Source organism: Aaosphaeria arxii, assembly GCF_010015735.1.
Source record: "Aaosphaeria arxii CBS 175.79 unplaced genomic scaffold BU24scaffold_3, whole genome shotgun sequence".
NCBI classification, from domain to species: Eukaryota; Fungi; Ascomycota; class Dothideomycetes; order Pleosporales; genus Aaosphaeria; species Aaosphaeria arxii.
This window is the reverse complement of record NW_022983476.1, coordinates 515,919-540,192: the sequence shown is the minus strand read 5'-3', so window position 1 is coordinate 540,192 and position 24,274 is coordinate 515,919. Positions and strand designations below refer to the sequence as shown.

The following is a 24,274-nucleotide window of genomic DNA, read 5'->3' as shown; positions in this document are numbered from 1 at the left end:
CCCCATATACCGGTGGGAAGTACCTATCGAAACGTACATACGGTATCAAGACCCGAGAGTGAGGGCCAGGTTGTACAGATTGGCGGAACCAGAGACGCGAAACGGGGTAAAATATTGATTTTGGGTATCTCATTCTCTATCAATCAGGGCTTTGGCGTCATCAACCACCACTCTCGCAATTTTCTTCAACGCTGATTTGTGGTCCACCTCTCGGAACTTGTCCCAACGGTCGAGTCCCTCGATTGCTTCGATAGACAACGTATCATATCCTTGCTTGATAACCGTGCTCACCTCGCGAGGGCTCAGATTTTTGGTCCTCGATTTACCCTTCTCGGTGCTCAAGAGTTCGTGATAGTGCGAGGCGACACTGATCAACGTCTGAATCGATGCATTATTTGATAGACTGAATGCATCGCGGAACTTGGTCAAAATTTCTCCGGTTTCGACAAGTTTGTAGAACAGATCGTCGTACGAAGCGGGGTCTGGTAGGAAGTTTTCGCCATTCGATAGCGAAAACGCTAGTATGTTGACCAAGGTGTCGACCATCTCAGATGACTTCGAGAGGCCTCTAACATCATTGGAATAGGTAGTGAGGAATCGAAAGAATGATAACAGAGTTCTCCACAGTTCTGACCAATGGTATGCCATGCGCACTTTGGCTCTGCTGAGGTAGGACAAGAGTCGTAGCAGGTTGCCTAAGCATAGATTGTAAAAGTCGACATCAAGCCTCCTTCGTAAATTATGGTTGATGCCATCCACAAATAGGTCTAGGATGATGGTTCCAGGTATCCTATCCCCCTTAACAAGCGGGAGATATGGTTGCCGTTGCCGACAGAGCCGTACCGGGATCTTGCTATCATCGCTGCATAAACGCTTGACTAATGTTTGATCTTCGACCAAAATTTGCAGGATGACGAGGCTCAGATAAGTATACAGCGCTGTCCTGTTGGATCGATGCGCGTGCTGGAAGAGGTATGACGTGAGCGAGAGGAAGGAACTCAACGGGGAAGCCTCGCCCTTCTCAGGTGCGGCAAGCTGTACCAAGTTGAAACAAAACAACTTATTCGCATTTGCAAAGTCGTATGTAGGAAGAAATGCTCCAACCTTCGGCCCGGGCAAAGCAGTGAACAGCGACTTCGTTTCGTCGGGCGCCGGTACGGGTGTGGTGGGCCGTGATGCTGGCGCAAGTACCCCCAGCCCGATATAATTCAACGTGGAACCCAGTGTCCAACCTTCTGGCATATCGTCCTGAACCGCCACATATGCATCTCTCAATGAGGCACAGGATGCTCCAAAGCTAGTGATAATCTTCCGTATTATGTTGTCGTTCACAAAATCGTCCAGACGTAACCGATAGGGGTTTTGGAACTCAAACTTGTTATAATTGACGAGCAAGCCTAAGAGAACAAAGGCCGGAATGATATCATCGTCTTCCTCGCAGTCCTGGACATATTTCATGAGCGACGGGAAAAGATCTCGATGGGTGAAGTAGGACGGCAGGCCGGTGGAAAATGCAGAGGCGGTAATCGAGATCGCGGTTCGAATGGCTTTTCGTCGCAAGGTCACTGCTGCTGTCAGATCATGATTTCCCTTCCACATTTTCTTTACATACAGTTTCTTCCATTTCGTATCACTGAATCCAGCGTCGCAACAAAATCTGACAGTACGGCGTCCGCGTTATGTAGGCCTGCAAGGACAGAAATAATGTCTGAACTAGGATTTGTATACTTCTTGCTCAATGTGGCACCTAGAAAGACTGTCAAGGTCTGGCTCGTAAGCCGGTGTATGTAAACGTAGAATGATAGATCATACATCGAGAGCTACCTCGTCCGATGGTCCTTTAGCTTGCTTCACTCGCAGCATGGCTCGAAGAAATAGCTGTTGTGAATGCGCTTGTAGATGCAGCATGTCATCTGGACCCAGGCCTCCTATGATGCGCTTGAGGCCTGGGTAGTCCGGCCGGTGGAGGAAGAACTCCTGCCAGAATCCATCAGACAGCTCGACCTCGTCATCTTCTTCCTGTGGTCGTGTCAATCAGGTCCGTCGCAAGTATCGATGGATGAACGGGCGAACCTTGAAGAGGGTCTCGTAGAGGCGAAGGATCTTGGGCTGGAAGGCGTCAGGTCGCGAATCCTGCGTGAGCGGCGATGGCTCCATGGCGATCGTGGAGTGTGTTTTGATTTTGTGGGAGACAGGAGAGACGTCGTACCCCCGTAACATGCGGAGTCTCCTTGATAGCGACAGCTTGCGAATGACTGGACCCGCATTTGCGACGAAAATAGTGGCGCGGCCCGCAATCCGCCCCGTCCACCATCAATGACATACTACACGTTCCGCCCATGTTCAACCCCTCACGTGGTGTCCAAATACAGCGATATAATTATATATTCACACATCTAATATTGTTATTTTGAACTCATGTCGTCGGGGTCATCGCCAGTGCTGCTGGTGGGAATCAGCGGGCCGTCCTCATCAGGCAAGACTACGCTCTCCCGCCTTCTACGCGACATTTTCCCCAAGACATTCATCCTGCATCTTGACGACTTCTACCTCACCGATGCCGAAATCCCTGTGAGGGATGGCATACAAGATTGGGATTGTATCGAATCGTTGAATCTCAAGGACTTGCGAGAGGCCCTATCATACATCAAAGAGCATGGGAAGTCCCCACCATCGCTCGTCTCCAAGGAGGACCAAAATTCAGTGGGCGAACACGGAGTTCCCGAAGACGTGATCAAAGAGCTTAGAAGCGAGGTCCAACATCTCGTTGGCGAAAAGAATTGGGACACACCTATTGCAATCGTGGACGGGTTCTTACTTTTCTCTGAGGAGATGAAGGAGATCAGAGAAATGTTCGATGCTAGACTCTTCCTGCGCACTTCATACGACACTGCAAAGCGAAGGAGAGAGGCTCGAAGTGGGTATGTGACGCTCGAAGGATTTTGGGCAGATCCGCCAGGATACGTGGATCAGATCGTCTGGCCAAATTATGTCAAAGACCATAAGTTCTTGTTCAATGGCGAAGACGTGCATGCGGATTTAGACGAGCGAGTTTGTCAAAATCTTGACATCAAGGGAATGCCTAGGGAGGCAGAGCAGAACATGAGTAATTGTGTGCAATGGGGAGCAAGGGTGCTTGAAGATAGAATAAAGCAGATATGATAAGAGGAAAAGACCCGCAATAGATGGCTTGCTCGCTCATCGCCACGCGGGTATGGATTGTATTAGACTACATAGACCAAGGCACTCCCAAGACTCCCAATAAGAGGGTCGCCGCCAAATGAATTCATTGCGCCCCCAACACCAAGAATGCTTGCTTCAAAAGTACAAGATCTGACCCTTTGAGTCACCTAATGTGTTCGCGGAAGTAGCCCAATCCCATTGTAGGCAGTGAGAAAAGGTATCGAAATTTCAGGCGGTCGCACATCGGTCCCGACCTTTGGAGGAGGTTCCGCAATGCTTAAGCGCTTGATTTGACCTTGTCGATATAAGCCTGGCCAGGGCTCTCGTAAACGGAAGCAAAGTAAGCATTGACCTGAGGTTCCTTCGCGAGCCACGAGAGGATCTGGGTCAGTTCCTCCCGAAGGCGGCCGACTGATTGCTGATCCATGTTGGTCTGTGCGATGAGTTCAGGCATGGACACTGTTGAAGTTTAGCGCCAAGGTTCATGAACATTCATGTTATTAGATGGCACATACCAAAAAGACGTAGGAGGTGTTCGCCTCCGTAGATGTCGGCCAGATTCTTGCCGCTGAGATCTGAAGTGGGGCTCTCGATGCGCGTGTGAATGTCGAAGAACTGCTCACGCTCGAAACGGTAAAGTAGTAGACGGCCGAGACTCTTGTTGAAATACTCCTTCAATCCTTGAACGACTTCTTCAAGAATATCGGCTTCGGCACTGCCCCGACGGCGGGAACCATTCTGAGACTCCAAGTACTCATCCAGGATGACCCCAGCAGGCTTGGTGGAAGGAAGCTGGACGAGCTGGAGGTTCTTGGTGATGTTTTCCCAATCATCAACCAACAAACTCTTCAAGCGGTCGGGCATGGGGATCCTGATTGAACGACGGCTTTGGAAAGCCTCTTCCTGCTCGAGACTTAGATCTTGACTTTTGAAACGTCTGTTTCGAGGCATTTTGTGGGGAGGAGAGGGTGAAGCGGTGGAAGTGATAAGTGAAGGAAATCTGGGGCACTCACTTTCTCTAGGTCATGGTCTCGCACCCGTTTCTGGCCGCGGGGACCTGCGGTGGCCGCAACAGATGTTTGGCGCTCTTCACTTCCACGAGTTGAGCCTTGAGGTTTGCGTTTACTGGGAGGCGGCTGCGCGCGAGCAGCCCGCTGTGCAGCAAGCATTTCGTGCCTCAGCTGATTCGCCAGTTCACGATTCTCTGGGGTGATCTTGCGGAGGCGGTCCTCAGGCACCCAGTCGTCCCAGCTAGATAGATGTGAGCAATCGATTATTTGTTCTTACTAAACAGAAATACAGCAGAGAAATGCCGATATGAATACGTCTATGTAATATTGCAGAGAAGTGAAAGTTTGACCAGTGTTGCTGGGTTGAACTCTCGCTGGGCGGAAAATGCGCCCAATACTTGTAAACAAGCAGTAACAAAGAAAAACAACATTGAGACCAAACAGAGACTGTGATACTTACGTGTTTTTCCAGCCCTTGTAATGGACCTTATATTCGTAGCCATTCTTTTTGTCGGAGCTATCAGGCTTCAGGTCTAAGACCTTGGCCTCGTACAGTAACTCATGATGGAAACACAGTGCTTTCTCATCCTTCTTGAACTGAGGCTCTGGTGCAGCAGCAGGCGCCATGGCTTAATAAGAAATGATTGAAAATGACAGAAGTGATGTTTGACGTGCTCGCTGATGGAGATATCCGATTGCCTAAGGGGTTGACTCGCCCAGGGACCGTCGTCAACCACGGATGTTGCTACCCAAGACAAATGGGATGAGAAATGCAAGATAGGTCAGATCAACACTCCCTATGACCAAAAGAGTAGATGCGGGTATTGGGGGAAGATGGACAATGTGAGGTTGGAACGTATTATCACGCTCGCTCACTCGGTCGCAACCTTTTACGCACGGACCCAAACGCGACAACACGCGCTTGCTCTTACAGTTCCTCTTCCGAGATGGACTCCTCCCCCGCAGCTTGACTCGCAATTACTGCTTACGAGCAGTGACAATGTGTTCGTCGCCTTTCTCACACCCACATCGAACGTGAGCGCCATCGACCGGCCGATACATACACCATGCCGCCTAACGAGACCTCGATTCTCTCCGACTTCCTGCTCTCGTCGGCATCCATCCGCGAGGTCTTGTCACTGAAGGAGTTCACCGAGATCTTTCCCAAGAGCTACCGCACAAACCCAGCGATCAAAGAGCTGTACGAGGAGCTGCATCGTACCCGTCAGCAAGACATCGAGGCCGTACGCCAGAACGTCTCGACAGAAGTGAAGCGCTCAAAGAGATTGAGGCAGGAGATGGTAGAACAGCGGAGACAAGACGACCGAGCAGCAGTTGCTGGCCTGGATCCCGTTGCGCTCGATGTGGAAATGGAGGTACATATTCATAGGAGGCTTTTTAGGCACTGCTTTTACTAATTTCTGTTTCCTAGCTTTCTGGTACACCCGGGCGCAAAGAAGCCCATACCCTACAAACAATCCACCCGGGTATAGAAGAAGCCTGTGAAGATATAGAGCTACAGATTGCGGAGATGGAAGGAGACATTCAGAAAGCCCTCTCGGAAGTCCAGGAGGCTGTCGGAGAGCTTAGCGACCTGCGATACGGACGGTTCTCTCAAACAGCTACAGGTGAGGACATAAGTGATGAGGTCCTCGCCGCGTTAAAGAGACTGGAAGCTTCTTGTACGGACACTACAGGATAATATGCGTTTGCGATGATACGATACGACCCCAGTGTCACCTACACCGTGGAAACCCTTGCAGAAGCGCGGCTTTGCACCTGTCACACCGACCGCATCTCCACGCAAGCCTCGCCAGCAACGCCGGAGATCGAAGAACCAGAGAAAGAGTATTACTACTCCGTCAAACGGGGCCAATTTCAACCTCATAGCCCGGGACGATCCCCAGGTCGAGCATGCTAGCTACCCTATCTTCACCTAAGTTCGCAGTGGCAAGGCGCACAGCACACTGGATAGGTCATCAATAAATCACCGTGGCTCGGAACTAATTACTATACCTCTCAGCTCACTTGCTCTATGCGAGAACGCGTAGATGCGCTTGAAGATCCACCCCGAGCGAACACCGGAGCTTCTGGAAAAGCCCTCTCCGCAAAGCACACGGGCCAATTACACATGGTCATCGTGCAGTACATTCGGCTTGTCTATATTGCCTTTGCGGGGAGTCAGGGTCCTGACATCAAATCCACTCTCACAGCTCTAGAAACCGAAATAGATTCGAAGAATTCCCTGCGCATGAGTTGATAGCCGACATGGCTCGGAACGGGTAAAAGGCAGTTTGTTCATCAATATATCCCCCAATCATCCCGTTCGCCTCACCACGCGTCCGGATTGGGAATCGCTAGCCTGGAGGAGCAATTACGGTCGAAATATAACAATCCGAATTGGCCCAATCACGAATTGTCTACCCCAGGATTGTGGGGAAGGAAACACTCTATCCTGACCCCACGTCACTTGGATCCAGGCACGAGACCCGCCAATGGAGGCTCAAAGTAAAGTAGCCGCAGAATGAAGTTCGTGATTGTAATAGTAGGCGTTCCCTTCAACCGCGGGTTAGAACGCGCGGCGATATAAAAAGGAATCTTCCACCCCCTCTCCAATGTTTTGAGCAGTAGTGAGGCATCTCGTGCAAAAGTCTAAATCGACCAGATCAACAACATGCGGCTCCTAACAACCCTAACCAGCTTCCTCTCGGTGGCATCCGCAGCATCACTAGGCAAGCGGGCACCGACTCCCGGCTCCCTCTCACAGGTAACGTCCTTCGGGACCGCGCCGACCAAAGCAGCATTCTACATCTACGTCCCCAAGAAGCTCGCCGAGTCCCCAGGCATCGTCGTCGCAATCCACTACTGCACCGGCACGGCGCAGGCCTACTACAACAACAGCCCGTACAAGACGCTCGCGGAGCAATACGGCTTCATCGTCATCTACCCGTCGTCCCCCCACTCCGGCACCTGCTGGGACGTCAGCTCGAAGGCGACGCTGAGCCACGACGGCGGCGGCGACAGCCACACCATCGCCAACATGGTCAAATGGACCATCACCGAATACAAAGCCGACACGACCAAGATCTTCGTAACCGGCACCTCCTCCGGCGCAATGATGACCGTAACATCCCCCCTCCCCCTCCCCTTTACCCTCCCCTCACCCACTAACCCCCGGTATCCAGAACGTCCTCGCAGCAACCTACCCCGACCTCTTCCAAGCCGGCATCGCCTACTCAGGCGTGCCAGCCGGGTGCTTCATGTCGACCTCCTCCGGCATCGCCGCATGGAACAACTCCTGCGCGAACGGCCAATCCACCGCAACCCCCCAAAAGTGGGCGCAAGTCGTCCTCGACATGTACCCTTCCTACCCCGCGACCTCCCCGCGTCCCCGCATGCAGATCTACCACGGCTCAGCCGACGCGACGATCCGGCCGCAGAACTACCAGGAGACGATGAAGCAGTGGGCGGGCGTGTTCGGGTACAACTACGACAAGCCGGAGAGCACGAAGAGCAATGATCCGCAGAGCGGGTATACGCGGACGATTTATGGGGAGAGGGCGCAGGGGATTTATGCGCAGGGGGTGGGTCATAGTGTGAATATTAGGGGTGCCGATGATATGAAGTTCTTTGGGTTTGCGACGTAGGGGGGTATGTAGGAGGGGAGGGTGTTGGTGGTTGTTGTAGAATGATGATGGAATGTGGATTCATGTTGGTGATCAATATATTTGATTTGATATATCTACTTTGAACTTCCTCATCGATGTCTTTGCATCGATGGGACGCTTTGATCCTTCCATACTGGGGTATGGGACACATTGGATGTTCATTACGATTAAATTATCTGCTCCTGATGCTGTCTGTCCGTCATGTATCTCTCCGTCTGCTCGACGAGACATAATTCCCACGGTCAAGTTGCGTGGGGACTGTTTACCATTTCCTCGGTCGCTCGTCGTGTGTACCTGACTAAACTGGGTAGGCATTTTCTAGGTACGAAGGGACCAATTGGTACCAGTAGTATGAAAGCCCCCACTCTCTCGTAATTTCGAATAGGTGGACTGGATCTGACGTGTGTATGGTCTATGCATACAGGTGGGTAGTTCCGTTCCTTCCTCGGGGGAGCAGCGCACGTGACTTTCGGCGACCTCCGACGTCGAGGTCCATGCAAGTCAGTGCTGGACGGCGTGGCGTGGTGTCGTGCCAGGTGATGCTGTCCGGAGTCCTGCGGCTTAGGGGGCTGACAGGTCAGATAGTTGTGACTTTGATGCAGACCGATGGACGGGTGTGATTGTTGTGGTTGTGAAGTGCAAGGTGTGAGCCTGCGGGATTCTGTGGTGCTCATGTTGGTAAGGGGTCACCCGCCATCGCCTTGATGCGTAGTTCGATCTCGCGGTTGCCGTCGATGAGATTCTTGAGCCACTCTGCGGATGCCATGAGGACGGTGCTCTTGCTCATGGCGCCCTTGTTCCGGCGGCATTCGGGGACCATGAATTCGAGGTCCTTGAAGCCGCGCTTGATGATGTCTCTGCGCTTCTGCTCGGAGAGGATGTGGTTGTTGCGTTTCTGCTCTTCGGAGAGGTTCTCGCGCTGGCCCTTGACGCGCTTCTTCTTCCTTCCGCCGTCCCCTTTTGTGGCTTTCGTAGCTCGTCCGCCGGTGGAGCCGTTGCGGCCCGTTGCTGGTTTGGAATCCTCCTCGCCGTCCTGGGCTATTCTCCTTCTCTTGTGTCCGTTTGATCCGTCGCCGTTCTCGGAACCGTCCTCGCCACTTCCAGACTTGATATCGCTGCCGTTTGACTTTCCAGCGATCTCGTCGATCAGGGGTCGTGCCATTCGCAAGTCGTTTTCCAATCGCTCGTGCACGGCTTCCTCCAAACCCGCCTCAGGTGCTATGTATCCAGTCTCGTTGAAGGCGCTGTCTGTGCCGTAGGTGTAGGTGCGCTTTAGTGACTCTCTCCGTACCGCGGGCAACGGTTCTCCGAAATGTGATCCTTGACGGCGGCGTGCCTGGCTGAATTGAGATGCCACGATCGCATCTACCGTGCCTTGCTCTGAATGATTTGGTAATAGCGCCGCCAGTTGCTCGTCAATAGGTCCGTGGTGGGTATTGACCAGGGGAATGTTGCCATATGCTGGAGCATTGTTGTAGGCATGGGAGTTGCCATTGACGGTGGGGGAGACTCCAAGGTTGGAAAGGGCGAGCCCCCGCTGCAGGTCTGGCATGCTGTAGGCTCGGGCATTTGTGTTGGCGTGAGAAGGATGTGTATGGCCATGGGCGTTGGCGTTGGCGTTGGCGTTGGCGTGGGTATTTTGAGCGTTGTGGTAAAGGGTCGAAGCAGCCTGGAACTCGTCCGGGCCGGTCGTGAAGGGGTCGGCGCTGAGGATTTGGTGATCGAACGGGAGGGCATGTTCGGTGTGGAATCCATGGGTCAGGTGTGACTGGTCTGCGATCGTGGTGGAGACGTGGTGCACGCTCGCGGGCGGACAGTATTCCAACCATAAAGAATCCGCGAACCCTGTGCCCGATCCACTCCCACCGGGCATCATATCAAGTGTGCCATTCCCACTGTCCTCCAATGCGGGGCCTGGGTTGTTTAAATTGAAGAACTGTTGTAGGGAAAGCTTCTCGTTCTCGTCGAGCAAGCCATTCTGCTTAGGCGACGGCGGGAAGTGGAGGGCGAAGAGGTCTTGCTCGTCGGGTTGTTCGACTGGGTGGAACTGATCTAGACATGAATGAGAAAGTGTACATAGAGAGGAGTAATGTAGGAAGACGTACATCCAAACGGCGAGTGGTTGGTCGCATCGGTTGTGTCCATGGCTGAATGCGGAAAAGCATCCAGGGCGCAAATCTTGACCAGCTCGGCGCAGGGCAGCAACACCAAGAGCCTCCAAATCGTCAGGGTATAGGTGTAGGTGTAGCACAGTGGTGAAGGTGTTGTAGAAGGTTGTGGATATTGTGATCAAAGGGTAAGACCTGGTTCAACAGGTACATTATCCGGTTCGCGACCAGACAGCGGAGGAATGCGGTGGATTGAAGTTCGGAAGAGAAGAAAGTGTTTCCTTGGAGAGTCGGAGGTGCGGAAGGGAGGCGAGAGGAAGAGCAGAAGAGAGACGCGTGGAGGAAGGAGGAGTATAAAGGGATTGTTGAGATGTTTTACTGGCGGAGCAGCCGGAGGAGCCTGGGATGGGATGGGATGGGAATGGACGGTTGAGTGAGGAGGAAGAGATGAGTGGCTGGGAGTGATGGATGAGAACGGCGGACAGTTTGTTTGGTTGGGAGATAGACAAGAGATAAAAAGGTGTTATTGGGTGAGCATTTGTTTAGAATTAGGGTTGGTTGAAGTTGTTGAGAATGGGGTTGAGTATGTAGGTAGTTATTATTGTGCGTATGTTGATGTATGTGAGTGTGTGGGTGAAAGTAAGTGATGTTGCGTTCACATGCCAGAGCAGAGAATAAAAGGTGGTCGCAGTTTTAGTAGGGAAGCAGTTAGTAGGGAAGTGGAGGGAGAGTAGTAGTGGTGGAGTGGAGGGATGACCACACCAACCAGGATGGACCTAGTCCCCTCATCCACCAACAGTTACTTGCACTTGGTACTGACTGTATGGAATCATGGTCAATGTGAATGGAAGAGTCAACATTGACGACACCTTTTTTATTTTCTTTTTCTCTTGGGCCCCTGCATAATGTACAATTAACGTAGCAAAGGGAAATAGTCGTTCCTAGTTCACCCGCTGATGGCTGCAACACTCTCTCCCCTTGAACCTTGAACATCCTCACCCTTCCGTGCCGTGCCTTACTTCGTACCTACACTGCCCTGCCAGATTCGTACCTCACGTACCCGGTATTTACAGCCGCATGGCATGACATGACATGGCATGGCATAAGACATGGCATATCAGGGAATGGCTTGGTATACAACTATACATACTAGTAGGTTACGACTTACGGACAGGAGCATGAGCATGGGATATGACATGGAGGAGTCATGGGCATCGCATCCCCAGATTTGGTGTTTCTTAGGCGAAGAAACTCCCCCGCTTGACTGAGATCCTTCTAACTCGTACTTGTAGTTAACCAAGATACTAACTTCTTCTTCCCCAGATACCAAGACATTCACGTTCATCATCACCATCATCACCATCACCACCATCACCACCACCATCTCCATCTTCATACGCCCTGTACCCTACACTAGTACTACTCTGTATGACTGAATGCCCACATACAGCAACATACCACTACCATCCCAGCCATCTTCCTTTCATTTCCCCACACTCTTCCTTGTATCAAATCCTCTTCCGATCCCTTTTCTTCACCTCGTACTTTCTGTAACTACGCCGTAACTACACCCGTACGTTGACGACGACTGTCGCATCAATTCCATCGGCGGCCGTCATCGTCAAATTGTTCGTCAATCCCCCACTGCACCCAGCTAGCTATACGTACTACGTCGTATCCCTTCCCCACTTCCCTCTCCGTCTGCTCGTACATACAACTTTTACCATCTCCATCACTCCACCTCCCCCATAAATCCTTTGCGCCCCGTCCTTCGTTTGCATATCGTCAGCAAAGTCGACGAATACCCATTTACAACGAAGTACGACCGTACGAGTTCGAGGCATCTAATTACCACAGTAACTCTGTCCGGCCGCCTGGCCACCGGCGTCACCCCTGCTGGTCCTTTGTTCCAACACGTTCATCGCCGAACTTTATTCCATCTTGGTACACTGCTCCGAGGCCTACTCTCATCAATTGCTTCACGTGTCACCTCCTGGGTCCATTAGGCACTCTACTGTGCATCTACCTACGACTCCACGAGGTATTATTCTCAAATCAAGGCGTGCGGTTTGTCCAATTGATCATCCTGCATTACGACGAAACTTGCAATTATCATTTCCCTCGTCTCCTTTCATCTTCCCTCTTCCCTGTTGGGCCGAGGTTCCCATGCACGCGCACGCGACCTCTCCCAATAGCTAGTACCTAGTAATACTCGTACCCACCCCCAATACTACCCCATTCCACCCCGTCCTTCCACCCCTTCCAGTGCTTCCACCGTTTTCTGACACTTCCATCGCGGTTTCCCCCGGGAAGATCTTCATGTTTTTCTCCTTGATGATCCCTGGTTGCGAGCTTCTTCTTCCCCGCGCATTCATTCTGCATTCCCTTCCGTCATGGCAAGAGTAAGACATCTCGGTCCAGCGGTACGCCTGCAGCTTGCTCGTCCGTAAGTATACCTTTAATCCTTTTCTCCGTCGGCCATTTCAAGACGCACATGCTTTTCTTGACCGCAATTCTGGGGAGAAACTCAAGCTAACCCCAGGTACCGTCTTTAGGCTTGCTACAGCTTACTTGCTGGGGCTGTTGTCTAGCGCAGGTCCACGTCTGGCCAAAGTGCTGGTCCTGTTGCTCAAGGGGAAACTCAGTGGTAGGGCTGCCACTCTACAGGTACGCTCCATCTGGTTTAGCGTCATATATCTCCTCCCTCTCCACTACACACACCCCAGCATCTGCATTTCATGCAAGACAAACTCTTCGTTTCGGTCCGACATCTAAAGGTCACTCCAAATAACTCAAGACACAGTGGTCTTCGATCCTCCGCCAGGGGACGGCCTTGCATCGTTTCCCTACTTTCTGCGGCGTCCTCATTGGAGGTACGACACTACTCCCTGCTCCAATCAGAGCTCTGATCACTCTACTGCTTCGTGCCGTCCGCATCAATGCCACATCAAGTCCCGACTATGTGAGATCTATTGATCGGATTGCAAGGTTCATTGCCGCTCTCGTCTCAGCATTCGTTTCGTTCCACCTTCTCAATCGCAAACCCCAGGATGGCCGAGAGGAAAGTCAGATCAAAACCAACCTCCCTACAAGTCACCTCGAGGTCCTCCAACCAGGACCCTTTGATCAGCCGCCGGAATATGGCGCTCGGGATGTGGAGGTCGACGAGGAAACGTTGAAGGCGAAGTCTCTGTCCAGACTCGACCTAGCTGGACGAACAATGGATCTGACCATGTTCGCTGTCGTGCGAGCGCTTGATGTGGTAGTCACGTCGAGCTGGCGACGACTATCCAGACATCGGCCGAGTTCATCCTCCGTGGCCGTCGTATCCCGAAACACGCCTCCAGTACTGTTCAGCTTCGCTGCCGCGACCATAATGCACGCTTGGTTCTACGCCCCATCGCGGCTGTCATCCACGTACAATCGCTGGATCTCAGCAGCAGCAGAATTAGATGACCGTCTATTGCTTGCGCTCCGTCATGCTCGGTACGGCACTTGGGTCTATGGAAAAGATACCGGAATGGCACCACTCCTCGGGTCCATGTGTCGCGACTATGGCCTACCAGAAGAGCTGGGTGATCCCGCCAAGACGATTCCCATTCCCTGTGAACTCGTCCACATGGGACGCAGCAAATCCTGTGAGGTCCACGGCATGTGGAGATTCTACCGAGGGTGGCTGTTCGCGGCGAAGATGTATGCTCCGCTTCACTTCATCGTCTTGGTTCGACACCTCAGAGCACATCGCCTAGCAGGGCGTCGAATCTGTAGTAAATCTATATCGCCGCTCGTGCTTAGATTCTTCACTTCTACAGCGCGAGCCTCCGCCTTCTTAGGCGCTTTCATTGCGGCATTCTACTATGGTGTCTGTAGCGCCCGGACCCGATTTGGACCCGCGATATTTTCTTTCAAAACTGTCACGCCCCAGATGTGGGATTCTGGGTTATGTGTTCTGGCAGGTTGTTTCTTGTGCGGGTCGAGCATCTTAGTAGAAGAGCCGCGGAAACAATTAGAGATTGTCTTCTTCGTCCTACCGCGTGCGCTGGCGACCTGGTTTCCTCGTCGCTATCTGCCCGAGAACAGGTGGAAAGAGCATGCTGCCTTCGCGCTGAGCTCTGCGATCGTGTTGACGGCAGCTCAAGAAGACCCCAAGAACATACACGGTGTCATTGGTAAACTGCTACATGCCCTCACAAAGACGGCCTGAATGCGCCAGTAGGATGCTTCGCCGATCCAAACTACTTGTGACGACGCTTAAGACCCTGAAAGATGATTATAACAGCGCGAGCTAATCATAGGGCAAGTAATTAATAGCCCTCGAAAATGATTTCCTTAAGCTTAAAGATGCCCGATGAGCAATAGCCAGGGCCAGAGTTGTCGGCGGGAACAATCCCGGCCGGTGATGTCAGACGTTGCGAACGACCAGGGCGGCCGGCAACTTCCATGCCTTTTAGCAATAACAGTGATTGGATGTATATCTGATTCTATAATTATCAAGACGCGGGGTTGGACATTAAACAGTTTAACAGCCGACCCCGCGCGGACGTTGAGTGGATGGAGCAGTTACGAGATACGATAGAGGTCCAGATCATCTCGGAAGTGGTCGCTTCGAGTGCAAGCGAACAAGGTCGGTTGCAAGTTTTTGGTGAACGTCGACGCACCGCCACAGATCGCCACACATAATGTTCCACCCAATCGACGGCATCACAGCATCCAGGATTCAGAATTCCCATCTTCCAATTCGCACCTTTGATGCATTTTCCCATGCATATCGCCTCTCACTAGCCACAGGATAGACCCTGATCGGCGCGATCGACATCCTGTATCGCAGCTTAGGGTAGTAGGCTGTGACCCAACGGCTGTGCCGATCATGAATGTTCAATGGAGGGTCTGTAGGTGGGAATAAAAGAAATGCGTGGCCACCGCCGTGCAATTATGGTAGCAACTGCACCTACAATGACTTTCTCATAGCAAGTGTGTTGTCACCCAAAGACTCGACTAACTCTCCGTCTCATTTCGTTTTTTTGTTTTATCATCCGTTCGTTTTGAATATGCATTCGCTACCAACCATTTCGATCTTGTTGCTCGCTGGGGATGTGTATGGAAGGGCCCTTCAGCCGGCTACACCTATCATCACTCCAGCACCCAGCGTGGCCAACCTCCTCGCCGAGAAGCGGCAAGGTCCTGATGCGTTAGTACTGACACAACTACCCAAACCTTTCATCTAGCTAACATCTACTAGAGTATCACTCGCTAAGGTGCTTCTCACCGCAATACCAGAGTCTCTTCGCCAGGTCGCCGCCACCAATCTTCCCGCCGTATCGAGCATCCTATGGGAGGAGTTCCTAGACGATAAGAAACCGTGGTGGTTTCTCGAGTTGCCAGAGGATATTCAGAGTTATTTGATCGCGCAGTTTGGGCCGCAGACGGCGATTCCGAATCCGACAGTGCCGGCGTGGTCGTCAGCGGTAGTCACGGATTCAAGTGTGCCAGCGGAGACGAGTGCTGTTTGGCAGACCAGTGCGGCGCAAAGCTCAGCTAATGATGTCTCCCAATCTACAGTTTCTCGGCCTTCCAGTCGGTCATCCGGTTCAGAAACGGCATCGACGGTGTCGACCGAGACGACAGCAACAAGGACGCAAACTACCAAGTCTTCGACTGCTAAGTCCAGCTCCACAGGAAGCAGTTCTACTATACCTCCTGTTCCAAATCAAGAATCCGAACGAGGGACTGAAGACCATGATGGTCTTTCGAAGGGACAGAAAATAGGAGTCGGCGTTGGCGTACCGCTAGGTGCCCTTGGACTACTCGCCTTCGCCTTCGGCTGCTGTCTCCTGCGTCGTCGACGTCGCAACAAGTCCGTGAATGGATCTGTCCCGCCATCGTCACCAGGCTTCATCCCCCGCTTTGCGTTCCAGGAGAAATCCTACGAGAACCTCGTTCAGAACGACGGCTTCAACACATCGTCCGACTCGTCCGGCCAGGATCTCCGCACCATGGGCTGGGACGACGACGTTATCGACCCCTTCAACTACACCCCGAACTCCAACAACAACAACCACACCACCACAAACAACCTCCCACCAGCAATGGCGCCCGCCCTCTTCCACACGCACTCCTCTAACCGCGCCCGCGGCAAACGAACAAGCTACCAAAGCCTGCACTCCGTCGCCGAAGTCAGCGAGCCAGAGGACCCCGAATCCCCCATCCTGCCTCGCAGCAGCAACACCATCCCCAGACCCCCTCTACGCCTAACCACCGTCGCCGAAACCCCCATTCAACCTCCAATGGCAGCGGCAGCGGCGGCCGCGATACCATCATCACCACCACACTCCATAAAACGCAAACCCGTCCCCGCCTCCCCAACCTCACCCACCTCACCCACCTCACCCACCGCCGCCTCAACCCTCGCATCCCGCACACTCCTCCGCCAAACAATGCCCTCCTCCCACACCCAAGCTCCCTTCCACCCCTCCTCCCCCGTCTCCCCCATCCAAAACAACCCCTCTCAAAACCCCTTTACAGCCACCTCCTACATCGAAGACTACGGCCCCGAATTCACCCACCACTCCCCCCACCACCATACCCCCCACCACACCCCACACTTCGCCGCAGCCGATACATCATACGACCCCTACCTAGACCTCGACATCGACATCGAAAACGGGCTCTACGGGGGCAACACGAGTTTCTCCCGGTACCCTGCGCCCGCATCGCCGCCCCCGAGGAAGAGCTCCGGGAGGTCGGAGTGGCCGTTGAGGAGTGGGAACACTGGGTCGGGGTCGGGGTCGGGGGGGAGGAGGTGGAGTGTTGGTAGTGGTGGGAATGGAGGGAGGAGGGGGAGTATGGGGTGGGATAGGGTGTACAGTTAGGTGAGGCGAGGGTGGCTTATGATGATTTGATGACGATGGATACGATACCACAATGCGCTCCTTATGATTTTAATTTAGTTCAGATGTTTCTTCTTTTTTGGGAATGAGTATGGGTTTAGGGGGTTGGAAGGTATAAGCCCCGTTTGAGGCAGTACACACAGAATGTACGAGGGTATGATATGAGTAACATACAACCACAAATATATATAAAGATAATACAGCAACACAAAATAAAACCATAAAATCATAAATCGAAACCCAAAGCAAAAAAGGAACAACAGGCCCAAAGAACCCCCCCCCCCCCTAACAGCAGTAAATCTTTGCCAGCGAGTTATCGTCAAGAGTCGTGAGGGTTTCACGATAGGACAGTCGTTTTTTACGTGTATGATTAGGTACGTTTGGGAGTGTGGGTGTGATGTACATCCACACTTTCCCGACTTTTTCCTCTGGATGACTTTCCCCACGTGATGCTGAATGCCTTCGTACATGATGACTGAACAGTGGGGATGGTGGGTATCATGCGGTTGTCACCGTAGATACTCCCCGAAACACCAAGCTTGAAACTGCCTCTCATCTCCTTTGCTCTGATAGGTAAGGAAGAGCTTGTGAGTTGAGACTGTTAGATGTATGGGCTAAGGATGTTGCGTGTGGTCTTCTTGTGGGAGGGGAAGTATGGGGAAGTATTGACGTTACAGAATGGCACGAGTGGTGAATGTCGGGCGTGTGGTTAGGGTAGCTTGATATGATGGTGTATGTGTGCAATGGATGAGTGAAGCGGTGTCTTCTAATTTCACGTATGCATCTACGAACTACACAGCGATATCGTCACTAATCGTCAACACACAGAGCACAGAACTGACACCGCTACATAACTTCCGTCTTACTCTACTCATCCCTATCCAACTAATTTCACATGAGAAGACGTTACACCCTCGATTTCAGTTTCAATTTTTCATGAGGTTATCGTATTTACTAGTGGTACATGGGCACATGCTCCCTCCTCACATTGACGCAATGAGGCACAAACCAAACACACGAAGCATAAACCCCATCCGTCCGACTCCGCCGCACCTCACCTTGACGCCACATCTCTTGTCAAAACAGTCCAGTCAAACTCTAGTCGTCATTCTCGGGGAAAAGGAACAATCCTACGTGACCGACGACATCATACACGCCCACTGTCGTATATGCACATTCTCCTTCCTTTTCCCCAGTACCTAATTGGCGGGCGACAGGATCGCCACTGGGATTCATGTTGGAAGTGTGGTAGGGCTCTGGGCGTGGTGGAGATTATATGGAGCCGCGGATGTTTCGCAGTTCTCGGGGGGTACACATACGAACATGTGAATATCCGCCCCCCGGGAAATGGGTGAGTCTGGGGGATCTACGAGGGGTGCGTTCTAGGCCGTTTGTTTGGGGGTGAGGTATTTGGGGAGCGGGGATGTTTTCTACTGGAGGGTTCGGGTGCTGTTGATGTGGTTGTGGTGGTTGTTGTGGTTACTGTTGTCGTTGTGGTGGTGGTTGTGGAGGATGACTGGGGGGTTTTGGGTTTGGCGATGAAGGTGTTGGGGTCGCTTGCTGTGCGGAAGAAGTCGTGGGTTCCTGGGAAGCCGGATTCCCAGTTTAGGTCGCGGTGGCTTACTGGGGTGCTGATTTCTGTGGTGAGGGTTAGTTTGAGGTGTAGCTAAGATGGTACGGAGGGTATACTCACGGTAGATTCCAGGCCCGGCGATAGTTGGCTCCGGTCGGATGATGGAGAGGGCAGACTCTTGGTGTCCAGTGCCGGTCAGATGGGCGATCCGATTGCTATCATGAGTGACAGTCACTTCATCGTCGTCGTGTTGGGGTCCCTCTTGATTTCTGTTGAATGTCGGGTGAGTAGTCTGATTGCGTTCTTGCAAGTAAGTCGATCGATCATCGTGTGGGAGTCCAGAGACTGGGTTGTTTCGCTCAGTGTCGGTGGGCTTATGGGTTCGTCGACCGTTAATAGTTCTATCTCGCGGGGGACTGCGATTTTGAAGCGCAGATGTTGTTTGTGCATTGTGTCGGCCTTCAATCTCATGCTCTCCACGTCTTTCAGCAGCATGGCTTGGAAGATCCGGTCTGGATGATGCTGCTTCTGTCTCTCTTCGCCTTACGGACGGAGATGCTGTGCGTGTGGGATCTCGATAAAGTGTATCGTTGTCGCTATCATCGTCGTCATTAGTAGTAGTAGCGGTGGCATTTGTGTTATGAATGCCGTTTTCTTGCCCTACATCACCCACCCCATCAGCGAGCTGGACATCACCAACACCGCTATCGTCTGATGAGTTGTCGTTTGGTTCATCTGGACCGGGTGCGGATGGGTTAGAAACAGTGGCTGTGACTCTCTTTTCGGGTTTGATGAGATCCTCGGCGTATGGACTGATCTCGGTAGGTGCCAGGCCAAAGAATGCCCCTTTGCGATCCAGAGAAACCTTCGCAAGATGCTTCTTGCTAGAGTCCAGATTCGTGAATGTTACGCTAGTACTGGATACCGTCGACACCTGAAATGCACACCCACACTTCTGGTCTTGAATTTGGTCAGTTACGAGATGATAGTGGTCGTGGAAAAACTTACCCTGTTCTTCATCTCTGAAGTGATAACGCAATGGATGATCCAAAGAATCTTCATCCACACCCGTGCAATTATTCGCGTGCAACGTCACCCGAATCGGGTTGTCCTTGTTTTTCTCTGAGTATGTACAGTCCCAAGAGACCTCCAACTCCTCTTTGAAGGGAGTGCGTCTACATTGGATGAGCCTGGGCATCTGTGCCAGCCGAGATCCAACCATGGATTTCAGCCAGCCATACGTTTTGGCCACCTCCCCGTTGCTGTCTTTAGCTATGATTCCTGTTATAACGAGGTCCCACAACCAAAGAACGACGTGATCGCAGAAGAAAGGCTCATCCTCAGCTGGGGCATTCTCTTCACAGAATGCATCTTTGTGAGCACCGTCGTATGCCAACCACCTTGCGTTGATGAGCCATTTCGAATCACGGAAACCGAGATCAAGGCCAGCATCCCCTGCATTCACAAATTCGTACTCTATCCCAGCTGTTGTGGAATGAGATTTGAAACAACAGTCGAGCATCCAGCTAAGATGCACGGCAAATTCTGTTTTTGGGTAACTTTCTATCGTTGGAAATCCCGAGAAGATATGCAATTGCTCCTCCGCTGGGGTACGACATAACCCTGCCCGGCGAAGTTGAATCCACAGCTCCGCCCTTAATGGATATGGGTGTTTCTTGAGATACTGCGTGATTATATGTGTGTTCTGCAATTTTCAGCAGCAAGTCATACGAAAAAGAGATGGACTTACTGCTTCATTTGCCTCCCGTGCATTGTAGTAGAACGCCGAGCGACCACCAGCGTCCCCATTCATCTGCAACATCTGACGCCAGACCTGAGTTATGAGACTTGTGCCGATACCATTTATCATGGGTTCAGGAGTCTTGGTGAAAAATGAAACCGAGGAATCAGAGAATTTCTCGTCCTCCAGGATTAAATTCGTATAGATAACCAATGCAGACTCTCCATACTCGTTAACTGCAGCCTCCCACATCCTCCACCTGGTGGAGAACTCCTGCTCACTATCCAACAAGGATACTCTTTCTCGGGAGGTATTTCCTCTCAAGAAATTGTATCCATAACGAAGTTGACTTCCGTCAGAGCTACCGTGCGGGAGGAGCAGGCTTCGAAGGTACAGCTTGTTGCTCTGTGCTTCGTCTAATAGAATATCACCTACGCTAGTACGAAAAACAGATTTGAGAGCTTGAAGGTCAAGAGAAGTTTCCATCCAGCGCTCGAACTCGGCGAGGGGGATCTTGTCTGTTTTGCGTTTAATACCCATGTCGTCTAATCCAGTCAACTTGAACCCAATTCTAATACTGACGTCCATGTATGCATTGGAACGAGCCAGCCTCTGGACGCCGCTGGATGCACGCATCGCATCTCTCGCCGCTTCTGCATCAGCTAGTCTGCTCATGTGGCAGTTGAGAACTGAACGTTTATCGAATAGGAATTTCCAATCAAATCCCGAGCTCAATATGCCCACAGCATAGCCTTTGCGGCGAAGCAATAGACACGCTAGTTTCATGCCTTCTCCATGCTGCCCTGCCTGTTCTACATCACCTCTCTTGCTCGAAGAGCCTACGACCAAGTGAGAAATTTCCAGATTCGCGTGGAAATTCGTAATCTCTAGAGTGCCCTCCTCCTTGGAATCGTACTCGAAACGTATAAAACCAAGTAGATTCCGGGAGACAGGGTGGAAAACCTCAACCAGGATCTTTTGTTCACTCCTGGTCAATTTGGGCCGAAAGTCTCGCTCCTTAATTTTGAAGGATCGAATGATGGCATCCCTCCTACAATCAATCAGCACAGCTTTACGATTATCGAGGGGACATCTAGACCAATTTTGATAAAATTCTCGAAATGCCTCGGGGCAACGCCAATCCGTCACATACGTCTCATCGAGATTGAGGTCAAGTTTTTTAGTTTTCCCAATAAACGCGAATCTTTTACTGTATTCAAAATTATCAAGGGAAGCATCTTTACGGGCATCGTGATCCTCTTCGTTACTATCGTCGTCATTAACAAGATCAATGAAATCTGACGACGACCCACTACCCTGTTGCCAGGCGGCCCTTGTTTGTTGTTGAGGCAGAGACATTGAAGATTTCATCTTATAGCGAGGAAGCAATGTTATGGAATACTCCAGCTGAGGACAATATGCGGATGGCTTTTATATCCCACGAGCTCTGTCTGTGCATGAAGTGGTGATTGTTGAGATGCAAGTCTGCGGCACAGCAACCTAGGTACACTACCCGTTCCCCCGCCTAGTTACACTAACAACACGAACTCAGAGAGTTGGAAAACTTGGTCGCAAGCAAGGACAAACTTCTTTCGTTGTCTTTTGACTGACTAAGAATACTAACATTGCGTTAAAGCACTAATTCATATTGCTTTCACTCATACTCGACACTAAAACAAACTCATGTGATATGATTATATTTTCTATCTCGAGCGTCTTTATTTTACAACATACTCTAATTACATATAAAATCCTTATTGCAGCGTAATCGCTACAACCTTTCCTCCTTCCGTAAAAGTACCATTGACAGGCGCTGCGATACCACCATTTGTGGAAACATAAACAACATTTCTATCCTTCTTAGTTCTTCCAAGCGTGACACTGACGGCACCAGCAACGTCCGAGGAATTCAGACCTCCAGCGAGGATCTCATGGGTGCCATCGAGCGAGAATCTCGCAACGTCATTTCCCAATGGCCGGGCCACGATCGCACTGCCGTCCCTAGCGACAACGAGCTCATCAACAAGTGTGGTGCTGTTGGAGATTGTCTCGATGGGACCGGATGCGTAGCCCTCCTTGTCCACCTTGACGCGATTGACGCTTCCTTGGGTTGAACTCGTGTAGTATAGGTATTCGCGGTGGAGCTTGAGACCATTGATGCCGACCGGAAGAGGCGCGCCGGGGAGGATCTTCATGCTGGCGTCGTCGATGGCTGTTTCGTACGTTCCATTCCTGGTGTCAAGCTTGATGACAGTGCCATTTGCGGAGTCTGCGATCAAGAGTGTGTGGTTGTTCAACGCCGTCATTCCGTTGAGGAATCCTGCATCTGGTACGTCGGCGATTTTGGAGACTTCCGCGGCGGTGTTTCGTTGTAGCTCTACGCTCCAGACAGTCCAGTTGGTGCCCGAAAGAGATGTCGAATTGAAGAGGCTGGCGATGACGGCATAGTTGCCGCGGCTAAGCTCTGCGATGCCAAAGAGAGCGGTTGCTTCTGGAAATGTGTGGATGAGGGTTGTGCCGTTCGAGGGAGCAAATGGGTCCACTTGATAGAGCTCAGCGGCGCCCATGATACTCGCTAATAACGAGCCATCGCAAGTTGCAAAGAGATTTTCGATCCATGTTGGGTTTGGAAATTGATGCACTGTTCTCAGAGAACTCGAAACATTGTGCGCAAATGAGGTTGAGATGCAGACCAAAGAGGTCAAGATTTGGAGTGAGAAGGCTCGCATTTTTGCTCGAGAAGATGAATATTGTTTTCGAAGTGATGATTGTAGATATTGAATTTGTGATGCGTTTCTCAGACGACCTCATCCATCTTCTTATAGTGTATTTCAATCTGCTTCGCCCCGAATAATTATTCTTTAAAGTCCGAATGCCCATCAACATCCGCGTTTTGGGGGCTGCGGAGTTAAATATGTTCAACATCTCCAGTCCAGCTTTACAATCCAAGGCCACCTAATCCGATTTGGGACATATGTCTTTAGCGTCTGTTGGTAAACACCGACCCCACGAAATGTGAACGAATACTTCATCATCATTGGCACTCTAAAATAACTGCTGCAGGGTGAAACATTGCATTAATTGTCTTTCGCTCATCTTAAATGACGTTTGTAATTCCTGCTGGGGGATTGCCTGCTAGGGAGTCGCGCGCAGATTTCAAAGGTGGAGATTGCCGAAATGAGGCTGTGCATGAAAGAGGGCTAGTGTATCAGAACGTACTGCACAGAGATCAATTCACTTTTAAAAAATCTATGTGAAACTGCTCTCCTGTATCTTGCTCAAAGAACGTCTCTCAACCGGGCCTACACCCTGGAGCTTGTGTGACTGCTTAGTCGTCTTCGTCGTTATTGTCGATACTCACAAAGAAAGACTCCAAAGGACTCGACGTGTGATGTAACATTCAGTCAGAGTTCATTTGCTTGACGCCTAAATATATAAACATGAATGGTACATACAAGTGCTTTGAGCAGAGTCAGATCTATGGTTCATTTATTTCAGTGGGACCCTACCAAGTTAATCATCGTCGCACAGATCTCGGTGCAGCGTCCAGCGGGATCCGGCATCAAGTCGCAGTCACGTCCTGCGAATGCTACATTTTTGATGCTGCTCCTCCAATGGCAGTGTTCGTTTTAGCGGAAACGATGAGTTTACAGACACATGTGAATGAGTCGAGTACAACCATTCCTGCATCGTAGTGTCAGAGTAACAAACATTCATCAACACCATGAATGACTCTAGAAGGAGGCGAACATCTCAACTATGTCTGCATGATGGGATAGAGCTGGGTATATAAGGAGATATCTCTAGATACTTACTCGGAATCAACAGCTTCTCAGATATCCAAAATACCAATCCATATCCAAATACCGATTCCATCATTGCCAATATTAAACCTATCATACCGAGACTTCGCACGCAAAAGCCTACATCAAACCCACTTTTTGCATTGCTAAGAGCAATCATTTACGAGGAGCACAAAACGTCACCAATCCATTCCACACCCAGAAAACAGACATCACACGAACGTCTGTCCAGACCAAAGCAGCAATCACTGAACAAGGACATCACTACCGAAACCATGGGCATCCTCAACGAAGTTCCTGG

At 51.2% G+C, this 24,274-nt stretch overlaps 10 protein-coding genes across 10 annotated transcripts; 5 read left to right on the top strand and 5 right to left on the bottom strand.

Moving 5' to 3' along the window:
* Positions 1 to 129: 129 nt before the first annotated feature.
* Positions 130 to 2,157, bottom strand: BU24DRAFT_343623 (DUF1741-domain-containing protein; the record flags this gene model as incomplete). The annotated part of the gene is made up of 4 exons (XM_033523377.1): positions 130 to 1,565; positions 1,613 to 1,766; positions 1,813 to 2,019; positions 2,074 to 2,157. 4 exons carry the CDS (start codon positions 2,155 to 2,157, stop codon positions 130 to 132), a joined length of 1,881 nt encoding a protein of 626 aa, XP_033385360.1.
* A 167-nt stretch (positions 2,158 to 2,324) lies between these two features.
* Positions 2,325 to 3,294, top strand: BU24DRAFT_420043 (uncharacterized protein). The gene has a single exon (XM_033527378.1). The coding sequence runs from the start codon at positions 2,419 to 2,421 to the stop codon at positions 3,160 to 3,162; it is 744 nt and encodes a 247-aa protein (XP_033385359.1). The 5' UTR covers positions 2,325 to 2,418; the 3' UTR covers positions 3,163 to 3,294.
* Positions 3,165 to 5,041, bottom strand: BU24DRAFT_420041 (histone acetylase complex subunit). Its single transcript, XM_033527377.1, has 4 exons — positions 4,654 to 5,041; positions 4,197 to 4,434; positions 3,699 to 4,086; positions 3,165 to 3,642 (listed from the first exon to the last, which is right to left on the bottom strand). Exons 1-4 carry the CDS (start codon positions 4,818 to 4,820, stop codon positions 3,461 to 3,463), a joined length of 975 nt encoding a protein of 324 aa, XP_033385358.1. The 5' UTR covers positions 4,821 to 5,041; the 3' UTR covers positions 3,165 to 3,460.
* Positions 5,042 to 5,260: 219 nt separating this feature from the next.
* Positions 5,261 to 5,895, top strand: BU24DRAFT_345128 (uncharacterized protein; the record flags this gene model as incomplete). The annotated part of the gene is made up of 2 exons (XM_033523437.1): positions 5,261 to 5,569; positions 5,626 to 5,895. The coding sequence occupies 2 exons, from the start codon at positions 5,261 to 5,263 to the stop codon at positions 5,893 to 5,895; spliced, it is 579 nt and encodes a 192-aa protein (XP_033385357.1).
* Positions 5,896 to 6,867: 972 nt separating this feature from the next.
* BU24DRAFT_431893 (carbohydrate esterase family 1 protein) lies at positions 6,868 to 7,840 on the top strand (the record flags this gene model as incomplete). The annotated part of the gene is made up of 2 exons (XM_033529898.1): positions 6,868 to 7,317; positions 7,379 to 7,840. The coding sequence occupies 2 exons, from the start codon at positions 6,868 to 6,870 to the stop codon at positions 7,838 to 7,840; spliced, it is 912 nt and encodes a 303-aa protein (XP_033385356.1).
* A 513-nt stretch (positions 7,841 to 8,353) lies between these two features.
* On the bottom strand, positions 8,354 to 10,108 carry BU24DRAFT_142055 (uncharacterized protein). The gene is made up of 2 exons (XM_033521144.1): positions 9,967 to 10,108; positions 8,354 to 9,913 (listed from the first exon to the last, which is right to left on the bottom strand). Exons 1-2 carry the CDS (start codon positions 10,004 to 10,006, stop codon positions 8,532 to 8,534), a joined length of 1,422 nt encoding a protein of 473 aa, XP_033385355.1. The 5' UTR covers positions 10,007 to 10,108; the 3' UTR covers positions 8,354 to 8,531.
* A 1,870-nt stretch (positions 10,109 to 11,978) lies between these two features.
* BU24DRAFT_142049 (uncharacterized protein) lies at positions 11,979 to 14,507 on the top strand. The gene is made up of 3 exons (XM_033521143.1): positions 11,979 to 12,415; positions 12,525 to 12,636; positions 12,773 to 14,507. Exons 1-3 carry the CDS (start codon positions 12,363 to 12,365, stop codon positions 14,171 to 14,173), a joined length of 1,566 nt encoding a protein of 521 aa, XP_033385354.1. The 5' UTR covers positions 11,979 to 12,362; the 3' UTR covers positions 14,174 to 14,507.
* Positions 14,508 to 15,017: 510 nt separating this feature from the next.
* On the top strand, positions 15,018 to 16,838 carry BU24DRAFT_460114 (uncharacterized protein; the record flags this gene model as incomplete). Its single annotated transcript, XM_033531791.1, has 2 exons — positions 15,018 to 15,157; positions 15,209 to 16,838. The coding sequence occupies 2 exons, from the start codon at positions 15,018 to 15,020 to the stop codon at positions 16,836 to 16,838; spliced, it is 1,770 nt and encodes a 589-aa protein (XP_033385353.1).
* A 931-nt stretch (positions 16,839 to 17,769) lies between these two features.
* On the bottom strand, positions 17,770 to 21,561 carry BU24DRAFT_490259 (uncharacterized protein). Its single transcript, XM_033533703.1, has 5 exons — positions 21,324 to 21,561; positions 20,180 to 21,221; positions 19,438 to 20,134; positions 18,550 to 19,389; positions 17,770 to 18,494 (listed from the first exon to the last, which is right to left on the bottom strand). Exons 1-5 carry the CDS (start codon positions 21,539 to 21,541, stop codon positions 18,223 to 18,225), a joined length of 3,069 nt encoding a protein of 1,022 aa, XP_033385352.1. The 5' UTR covers positions 21,542 to 21,561; the 3' UTR covers positions 17,770 to 18,222.
* Positions 21,562 to 21,867: 306 nt separating this feature from the next.
* Positions 21,868 to 22,791, bottom strand: BU24DRAFT_420039 (uncharacterized protein). Its single transcript, XM_033527376.1, has one exon. It carries the CDS (start codon positions 22,735 to 22,737, stop codon positions 21,925 to 21,927), a length of 813 nt encoding a protein of 270 aa, XP_033385351.1. The 5' UTR covers positions 22,738 to 22,791; the 3' UTR covers positions 21,868 to 21,924.
* Positions 22,792 to 24,274: the final 1,483 nt, after the last annotated feature.